The sequence below is a fragment of the Gigantopelta aegis genome, chromosome 2 (genome assembly GCF_016097555.1).
Source record: "Gigantopelta aegis isolate Gae_Host chromosome 2, Gae_host_genome, whole genome shotgun sequence".
NCBI classification, from domain to species: Eukaryota; Metazoa; Mollusca; class Gastropoda; order Neomphalida; family Peltospiridae; genus Gigantopelta; species Gigantopelta aegis.
In genome coordinates, this window is record NC_054700.1 from 6,392,293 (window position 1) to 6,402,900 (window position 10,608).

A 10,608-nucleotide genomic window follows, 5' to 3' on the forward strand; every position below is an offset into this window, starting at 1 on the left:
CACACAACTGTAGTATTTAGTTTTACATGTTTCAAGCATAAGGGTACTTGACACAGTGATGCTAGATGAAATAATATTGCATTCATTTATTGCCCAGATAAAAGTAATTTGTTTGACAACAAACATTGTCACATTTATCACCAATGGCAGGATTTGTGGTATTAACTGCTCTATCAAGTACTCTGCCCCAGCCGGATGCTATTTGGTTTAGTACTACCCGTAGACCACAGCTATAGAGAACACTCGAGCTAAGTTTCCATCAATGTGCTATAAACAGTTTGCATTAAATTTTATAATATTCCTGGAAACATCAGGTTTTAAAATTAACAAAATATCCAGTAACGATGCAATGGAGGCTTTTGTGTAACAGACAACAGCACTCGTTTTAACAACAAAAAAACCCAGGGTGTGTACAGGTAGTCGGTTACATAAGTTGTACTATATATCAGAAATGATTCAACGGGGTGAGTTGATGATGAGGCGTGTGTTTGGATACTGAAGGAGAAGAAAAAAATGTTCGCTTTACGAGACTCCAGCACCAGAGTGGTGGAAAGAAAAATAAATATGGTATCACGGAAATCCATCATATTGCTGACATAAATTATAACTATCGAGGGACAAAACAGGGCTCGAAATTAACAGCGCAAGAGGCAATTGCCGCTCAAAACACACAATATGCTTGCTGATAATCAGGTTCAGAAGGTGATTGTGCTTCCCATTAGAACCATTAGAATTAAGAAATATAATTTAGCGCCAGCTATGTCAATACTAGGACAATTATATTAAATTAAATATCGCAAAAAGATGAAAAGGAAATCATTAGTTAAAATTTACATAAAATGAGAGTAAAGTTTTATATCGGAATAAGTTGTCTAGAGCCGATTCTCAAATTGTGTTATTTGCTTCTGGATTGAAATATCAGAAGCAAAGATTGCTTCCCATTCTATAAAATGAATATCGAGCCTTGTAAAGTTTATCACGTTAATTATCTATAATATTATCCAACGAATTTATGTCAACACCGTCACACGTAGGTTTGCGTGATATGAATCCAACGCCACGCCTAAAACACGACTGAGGTAGACCAAATATAACGTGTCCATCTTTAAGCTATTACACAGAGAATAATACATGAGTTGTTGTTGTTTACCACGTATCTTACAACGAGTTGTTTTAAAATGTATCTAACGAGCGAAAGCGAATTCGATACGTTTTTAAACAACGAGTTGTAAGATAAATGGTATCTGACGGACACGAATATATTATTCTGTTTCTTACATATCCTCAAAAACCAGGTTTTAAGCAAGTTTTAACATCGTTTTCGACTAAACGTTATTTACAGCCTTTGCACTTGTAGCTAACTTACGCGTCATAGACAATGATTATCAGGTTAACTATACGTCATAGTGTAATCGATTTTGATCGTGCTGGGGTTTTTTCATTGGATGTATGTCATTGGTGACCTGGTCATCACATAGGAGCAGCCAGTGGTATGTCTTGAAATTGTTAACACACGTACATGTGTAAACAAGTATGTGTTATCAACAAATAACGAATGATGTTCTCACCAACGGGTGTGTAAGAAAGTCTTATATAGACATATCCCACTTGCGGCTACCAAAAGGTTTTAATTACAGGTGTCAAACTGAATGTTTTATAACGGTATTTACAACATAGGGTTACACAGTAACTACACCAAGACACACCAAAACATCAATCTGGTTCGAACCCGATCCAAATGTAGGCCTATATAAACATAATAAATATACTGATCGAAAGAAATAAGGGATCGTTTTTCTACTATCAGTAAATAGGGTCATGACTGCGCGTTTTGCATTAACTCCCATACATTTTCAACGCTATTGATTGAGCCTAAACTCACTCCCTGTAATGTAATGCACGTGCAGAATATGTTTCCACGATTTTTCCACAATGTTCTTTCGGGTATATAAGTTATTGTTGTATGGAGATTACAGGTTAGAAAGGGTTTTGAAATGGTACGACAATACATGACTTTAGCTCAAAAATGGACTGCTGTGGGTATGGTTAGGTCAGGAAAATCACTTAGACAGGTTGCAACTGCTTTTGGGAAGTCAAGTAGCGTGATATCAAGGTTATGGAACCTGTACCGACAAACTGGCAACGTGAAAATGCGAGCTGGTCGAGGAAAACGTAAAGTCACCACCCTTCGACAGGACCGTCAGATTCGCCTGATTGCTTTACGGGACAGATTTAAGCCATCGTCTAAAATAAATGTTGAATTCAGGGCTATATGTCGGCTAAGAATCAGCGACCGAACAGTACGCAATCGACTGAAAGAAGCCAGGTTAAAAAGTCGACGACCAGTTATTGGAATCAAGATGACAGCCCAACACAAACGATTGAGGTTACAGTGGGTGCGTCAATATGGGGTACGACAACTACGTCATTGGCGTTGTACAATGTTTAGTGATGAGTCTCGCTTTAATCTTGACTATGCTGATGGAAGATTGCGTGTTTGGCGCCGTCTTAATGAGCGATACACTGCATGCACCATTAAAGAACATGACAGATACGGGGGTGGTTCTGTAATGGTGTGGGGCGGGATAATCTACGACAACACGACAGATCTGATACGGCTTGATGGAAGAGTCACTGGTATTCGATACAGGGACGACATTTTGCAGTCGGTAGTGATACCGTTTTCATGCAGGGTTGGACGCAACTTTGAGTTCCAGCATGATAATGCACGCCCTCACATAGCCCGTGTTTCGGTGGACTGCTTAAGAAATGCCAATATCCAAACTTTACCCTGGCCAGCAAAAAGTCCAGACCTGAATCCAATAGAACATTTGTGGGATGTTTTGGGTCGTCGTGTTCGTGAACGCCCCATTGCGCCCCAAAACGTGGATCAACTGTTCTTGGCTCTCCGAGACGAGTGGCACAACATCCCAAGAGCTACCATCCGTACTCTCATTCAAAGTATGCCCCGACTTTGTGCTGAAGTTGCGCGGGTGTATGGGGGACACAACCGTTATTAATATTCATTAAAACAACTTAAAGTTCAGGTTTTCTTGTGTCATTTCTAACTGTATAGTGAATTCAAATTATATAACATAAACATCCGATCCCTTATTTCTTTCCATCAGTATACTTTCGAATCTGGTTTCAGTGAAAATAATCATGGGATTAACTACATCGCGGAAAGGATTACTTTCGCTCGAATAAATGTATGCAAGAAACAGAACATAGGTGAGATACACACCGGGTATGTACCCACACACACGCGCGCGCGCGCAGGAAAACCGTTCGTTTTGATTTATGTTTTTAAACTTACAAATCTAATTCTTAAATTGTTAACCTTTATAAATTTCATTGAAAAGCCCAACATATTTCGGAGGTTTATCCTATAAACCAGGGATATAACAAGTGTTCGTTGTTTTAATAAAGGATAGGTCCAATCCGTTAGTTTTGTTTCTTCACGTTATGTATCCGTTTTCAGAATTTGTAAATTGAACCTATTGACTAATTGTAAGTGCTATGTTTGTTTGTTTGTTTTTGTTTGATTTTTTTGTTTGTGTTTTGGGATGTTTTTTTTGTTGTTATTGTTTTGGTTTTAGGGGGTGGAGGATGTATATAGACATATAGACATTTGATCAACTGTTCAACAAATTTATTTCAACTTTTAGACTTCACAAATTTCCTTTGTGGGTCTTTGAGGACATTTTTTGTAATGCCCGTGTGTTCGTGTGTGCTGATATGTGCGTGCATGCTTTATTATTATTATTATTATTATTATTATTATTATTATTAGTCTATAGCTAGCCCTCTTTACTCCCGGCTACATATGTATGTCTTGAACTAATAATTTAATTGGGGCCATGGATAGGATGTGGATACATGTGCTCAATTTCATCAAAAGGGAAGCAACTGGTGTCAACTAATCGTTATAGCAGACGAAAGGGTTATTGCGCTTTACTAAACCAAAATTATTTTTATTTTTTAAAGCATTAATTTCTTAGAGAGGAAACCCGCTACAGTTTTCTATTACTAGAAAGGGATCTTTTGTGTGCACCTTTTCACAAACATGACAGCACATACCACGGCCTTTGAAATCATAGACCTAGATGAGGGCAGCTATATTCATTTTAACTGGATGGTAATGGATTATATTTATAGTTGGGAGGACAGTGCCGCACCTTGCCCCTCCTCCGCTTCTGACGCCTACGAAGGTAGCATCTTTAAATAGAACTGTTAAACTGATTTAAGGGATCTGTTTTGTTTGTTAGGGTTTGTTTTTGTTTGTTGTTTTGTGTTGTTAAGTTTGTGTTGTTGGGTTGTTGTTGTTTTTTTGTTGGTTTGGTGGGTGGGGTAGGGGGTGTTATATTTGGCTTTTTGTTTGATCTAGTTTTATAAATCAATTGCTTTGTTTTGTAATGAAACTGTTCTAACACAATGCGGTAAGCTTTAAAGGCTAAAGAATCGTAAGTAAATGGACTGTTCTACACTGCAGGATTACGTACCTAGGATTCCACTACGTGTCTTAATATACACCTAGTCTAGTTACAACTACACTATAATAGTCCTTTATCTGCTTTCCTAACAAGTCTATTCCGATTTTTGTTTTCATAATCTTCAAAGTAAACTGTTTGGAGTCACATGCGTCGACGAAACGAAACAAATGTCAACATAGTGTGCCATTGCTAGTACACGATGTCGTCCCTGTGCATTCACGCGAAGGCATAAAACAAGATGCATTGTGCATATTTGTAATTGTCTCCAAGTAAAATCACAAATAAAAATTCTTGAACGTAACATACAAATATGACTGTGAATAGCTAGTCTTAACTGCTGGTGAAAAGGAATCCGTTTTATGGAAGAAACAACGTGATTGGCAAACCACGAAGGGATACAGACACATCTTCAGCACACCAGGACATCGGCAGCATAATCGTGTCCCGTTTAAAAATTGCTTGCACATTTATGGAATGGTAAGGTTCTTCAGAGCTATCTTTGACTGAAAACACAGAACAAGTTGTATTCACTGTAAAATTAAAGCAATTTTAAATTCTTTCTTTTACAGAACAAGATCCAATGCCATGCAATTGATTCTTGACATTTTTGTTTTAAAAATCGAAACTTTCTCTGACTGACCACTCCGAAAAGGTTGTATTCCATTGCATATAGAATAAAAGCCAACTCATCTCCTTTCTATAATCACCCACGGCCATTTCATCTTCCAAGGACACGAAAGCACCAAGAAAGCTTAAACAGCAGGTTTAATTTTTAATAAAAGCTAATTTACGTCATTCCCACGTTATGGGATTCCTATGTTTAGGAGGCGGTGCACTTTTACAACGTCGTCGAACGGGCAACGTCTTTGACCTTGGTTTGCGTTCACTTGACAATTTTTTAATCGTGTCATGTTCAGAAACCCATTCTGGGTCGATCACGAAGTAGTCTGCCCTTGGCGTAAAGTTACAAAACAGACCGCCGTCGTACGCATGGGAAGTCATTGGACGTGATTGCTTCTTAAACTTTTGTTCTGTGATTTTAGTGTAGGTCGGGCTCTTCGCCGGAGATCGGCCGCCACTAGAGGGCGTAGAAGGAGATGGCGAATTGTGGCGGAACAAGAAGCTCTCCGAAGGACAACTCTGGCTGTACCAGGAGAAGGTGGTTTGGTTCCGCCTGTTGTAGGCGGCGCTGTGTGGTTTGGGAATGTCCATCTTGGAATTCAGGGTAGGCAGCTTCAGAGTCACGGGTTTCGGTGGAACTCTGTGGATAAAGTAGCATAAATTAGTGAACGCAACTTAATTTAAATAAACATTTCATTCTAACTTCTACTTTTGGTTTTGTACATATACCTAACCATGAACATATACACAAATTCCACAAAAGTCTGTTTTGTTTTTAACGACACCACTAGAGCACATTGATTAATTAATCATCGGCTATTGGATATCAAACGTTTGGTAATTCTGACTCGTAGTCAGAGGAAACCTGCTACATTTTTTCCTAATACAGCAAGGGATCTTTTATATGTACCTTTTCACACAGAGGAAAGCACAGACCACGGCATTTGACCAGTTGTGGTGCACTGGTTGGAACGAGAGAGAAAACCCATTCAGTTGGACGCATCCACTGAGGTGGTTCGATCATGCGACGCAATTACCTCAGACGAGCGCTCAACCGACTGAGCTAAATTCCGCCACAATTCCACAAATGATTGAGGTGAATCAGATCCTTCGTAGGCAGTCACTTGAGGACGTATTATAAAAGCGTTAGTGGGTCCATTGGGCTATTCCTTGTTCCAGCCAGTGCACCACGACTGGTATATCAAAGGCCGTAGTATGTACTATGGTGTATATAAAAAATCCATTGCTGCTAATCAAAAAGAGTAGTCCATGAAGTGGCGACAGCGGGTTTCCTCTCATAATATCTGTGTGGTCCTTAACCATATGTCTGACTCCATATAACCGTAAATAAAATGTGTTGAGTGCGTCGTTAAATAAAACATTTGCTTCTTCTTATTATAAAGGTGTCTGTTAAGATAGTTGGCTGCTTTATGCAAGGTAACTTATACTACATGTATGTCACATGATTCACAATGTCAGCTTTGGTAGACCGTTGCAATTAAATAAGTTAATAATTAATTAATTTACCTAATATTCCATTTTATATTTCCTGCGTATGTTGTTCCTGTTCATAATGCAAGGATGGCAACATTCACTTGTTGTTTTTTTCATCGAGTAGCCAATGTGGCGAAAATTACTCTCTCTCTCTCTCTCTCTCTCTCTCTCTCTCTCTCTCTCTCTCTCTCTCTCTCTCTCTCTCTCTCTCTCTCTCTCTCTCTCTCTCTCTCTCTCTCTCTCTCATGTCGAGGTGTCGTTTAACTTGTATTTTTCCCCTCCCACTGCCTTACAATACTGATGGAGGTGAATTGTAATCTGTAACCTGAATCGTTGTGCTCGTTTCACAGCTGTCACGCTAGTTCAGACTGCTTTGTATTGAACATCGATGACCTAAGAACATGAGTGTGTGATATTTCTACGGGCACATTTAAATCAGTATGACTGGGCGATCCCAAAGGATATAATGAACCAACAGCTGCGGAACAAGGAGGAATGGAGACTAGGGGTGGGGCCTCGAGACCACATAAAAGCAAGTCCTGCACCACAACCACCATCCGACCTCGGGGGTGTAGTGGTTAAGCCATTGGATTTAAGGCTGGTAGGTACTGGGTTCGCACCCAGGTACCGGCTCCCACCCAGAGCGAGTTTAACGACTCAGTGGGTAGGTATAAGGCCACACTGTCTTCTTTCTCCCAACAACTAATCACTAACCCGCTGTCCAGGACAGACAGCCCAGATAGCTGAGATGTGCCCACCTTAATTGGATATAAGCACGAAAATAAGAACAAAACAAGCACCACAAGCAGTACCAACATAATTGCAGCAGCAGTATTAATTGTATTACAACTACAACTACTACTACTACTACAACTACTACTACTACTACAAGTACTACTACTACTACTACTACTACTACTACTACTACTACTACTACTACTACAACTACTACTACTACTACAACTACTACAACAAGTACTACTACTACTACTACTACTACTACAACTACTACTACTACTACTACTACAACTACTACTACTACTACAACTACTACAACAATTACTACTACTCATGCCACCACCACCACAACAAGTACTACTACTACAACTACAACAATTACTACTACTACTACTACTCATGCCTCTACCACCACCACCACTACTTCAACAACTACAACAACTACTACTACTACTACTAATACTCATACTATCACCACCACCACCACCACTACTACAACTAGTAGTAGTAGTAGTACTATAACTACTTTTCTATTACCATGTAACCAATATTTCTGTTATTACTGATTATACTAGTAAAATGTACCAATGCAAAATGGTTCTCTTTTTTCTTTTTTGTCAAACATACATTTTGTAAATTTAAAAGCGCTGTAACTGTCACACTCACCGTTTTGCGGCACCTGCCGGCACTTTGCTTGTTGTAGCCATAACGCATAGAGTACTTCCGCTTCTACCAGAGACGTTAAGTATATAAGTATCTATATGACAATGTCAGCACGTTATACTTTTTAAACTAGTAATTTGTTAAAAGCTCGTCATTGTTCATGGTTTCTGTGTAATTTATGTAATAAGGAGGATGTTGTGAACAGACGAAACACATCTTCCAGTATATAGAGAACAGACTAGCATCTGGCGTGATAATCATCACGTGACTTGAGAAATCGATGGAGTTTTATTATAGTATGCAGTGATGTTTTCGGAAAGTCGATTGTGCGAATTGAACTGACGCGAGGATAACAACAATGTCAGAAAAAAGAAAAGAAATTGACCCCGCTGAAGTTAAAAACTGCTGAATGGATTTATCTTAGACAACGTACAGCTGTTTGGTCTCACGTCAGCCTAGATAACAGCTGGCAGTGTTATGACCGATTCGTTTGCTAATTATGAAAGAACCAGGCTCGGTAGTTTAGGCTGGTAGGTAGTGGGTTCGCATACCCATACTGGCTTTCAGCGAGTGCGACTTTAAAAGCTAATAAATCATTGTTCTCTAGTGGTGTAGGTAAACAAAACAAACTTCAACTTATGTGCTTATGATTAACAACTGTTTAAAGCAAGACAAATACAATGTTTCTTTGAAGGGGCTGGTTTTGGGGGTCGAAACCTCTCCTACATTAGAAAAGTTTCATCTTTTTTTCAATACATTTTCCGGGAGAGTGTGTCCCTATAAACTTCACTCGCCACTGTCTAGACCTCATCTCTCCGCTAAAATTCTTACACACTCACCTGGAGGTGGGGGAGGGAAGGAGTGAACCTCAGATCTGTTACACCCCAGGCGGACTACATACCACAACGAAATCCCTCTACAAAAACAAAACTTGTGTGTGTCTTATGATATCTCCAGCACATTGATTAATCAATCAACAGCTGGTGGGTATCTAACATAATGTTATGGTAATTGTATAGCTGAGGGCATATACACGCTGCAGAAACGTGTCAACATAAAATAATAACATAAATTATCAATTGGCAATTGGCTTTTTTAAATATACTTCAAAAACAGGTGATCAATTACCACTGACTTGAAAATATTTTATTTAACGACACACTTAACACATTTTATTTACGGTTATATGGCGTCAGACATATGGTTACGGACCACACAGATTTTGAGAGGAAACCCGCTGTCGCCATTACATGGGCTACTCTTTCCAATTATCAGCAAGGGATTTTTTATTTGCGCTTCCCACAGGCAGGATAGCACAGTTATGGATCACTGGTCGGTGCAAGTGGGTTACACCTACCTACTGAGCCTTTGGAGTCGGCATCTGGATTAAAAATATCATGCCTCGACTGGGATCCGAACCCATTACCTACCAGCCTGTAGACCGATGGCCTAACCACGACGCCACCAAGGCCGGTACTATGATGTGAAGACAAGGGAAGTTAATAACGCTGGCGGGCTGCCGGTCGCCTTTTGATTATGTAGCAATTATCTTCACATCTGCCGATCAGACTACAGACAAACTGCACTGGCAGGACGCCCTACAATCTAGATTTAATCATTAGTGCGATTTGTTATTACAAAATAGCCGATACACATCATTATAACGGCACATGTCGAAAGTATTTTGTGGTAATATCAATTGACTTGCTTGGCTGAGAGAGAGAGAGAGAGAGAGAGAGAGAGAGAGAGAGAGAGAGAGAGAGAGAGAGAGAGAGAGACAGAGACAGAGACAGAGAGACAGACAGACAGGGGGAGAAATAGAGATAGAGAGACAGAGAGACAGATAGATAGACAGACAGACAGACAGACAGACAGACAGACAGACAGACAGATAGATAGATAGATAGACGGACAGGTAGACGGACAGGTAGACGGAGAGATAGACGGACAGATAAACGGACAGATAGATAGATGATTTTGGGATTTATTTTATTCCCCGAGCAAGAACGAGGAGTATAAAACAATTCCCAAACGAGTTTCATAAATTTCGTATGGCATTCCAGCGAATGTTATAATTTATTTATTATCCACAAACTATGCTTCAAAACAAACGTTAAATATTATTGTAATCGCTTCATAATCGGCGTTAATAAGATGAAGCCATGTCTGAGGGGTAGCCAGCGTGAGGCAGACGAGGTGCTTGCCTCGTCTGGAATTTCCCCAGATTTATTTTATTTTTCCAATGACACTGATATTTATTTCACAGATCTGGGTTTGTCTCGGCGTTTTTTCGTCTCTGGCTACGCCCCAGGACCTACTACATGTAGTTTTATCATACCTAACATAGGATTCAGGGCCCAGATTTTCGATGATATCTTAGCGCTACGACATCGTAGGCTATGGCATCCGTCGTTGTGACATCATAGCTTACGACGGTTTTACAATGTCGTAGCTCTAAGATAGATTCAAAAATATGTAGCCTGGCACGCCTATAAACTAATATCACCCCTGGGTGTTTAATATGAAATCCTATAGATCTAATACTACATGTGATTCTATCGTACCTGACATAGCGATACCTATACTCCGTCTCGCTGCT

At 39.7% G+C, this 10,608-nt stretch overlaps 1 protein-coding gene across 3 annotated transcripts in view; it reads right to left on the reverse strand.

Moving 5' to 3' along the window:
* Positions 1-4,631: 4,631 nt before the first annotated feature.
* The window catches only part of LOC121380496, a 12,513-nt gene continuing 6,536 nt past the window's right edge, over positions 4,632-10,608 (reverse strand). Inside the window, exons 1-2 of one of the 3 annotated variants that reach the window (XM_041509327.1) lie at positions 8,013-8,230; positions 4,632-5,754 (exon numbers count right to left, since the gene is read on the reverse strand). In XM_041509327.1, coding sequence (XP_041365261.1) covers positions 5,286-5,754; positions 8,013-8,053 — 510 coding nt within the window. In that variant the 5' untranslated portion in view covers positions 8,054-8,230 and the 3' untranslated portion in view covers positions 4,632-5,285. Of the gene's footprint in view, positions 5,755-6,641; positions 6,777-8,012; positions 8,231-10,608 lie in introns of those variants that run through there. The other 2 variants (XM_041509342.1, XM_041509333.1) reach the window with 2 other exon arrangements.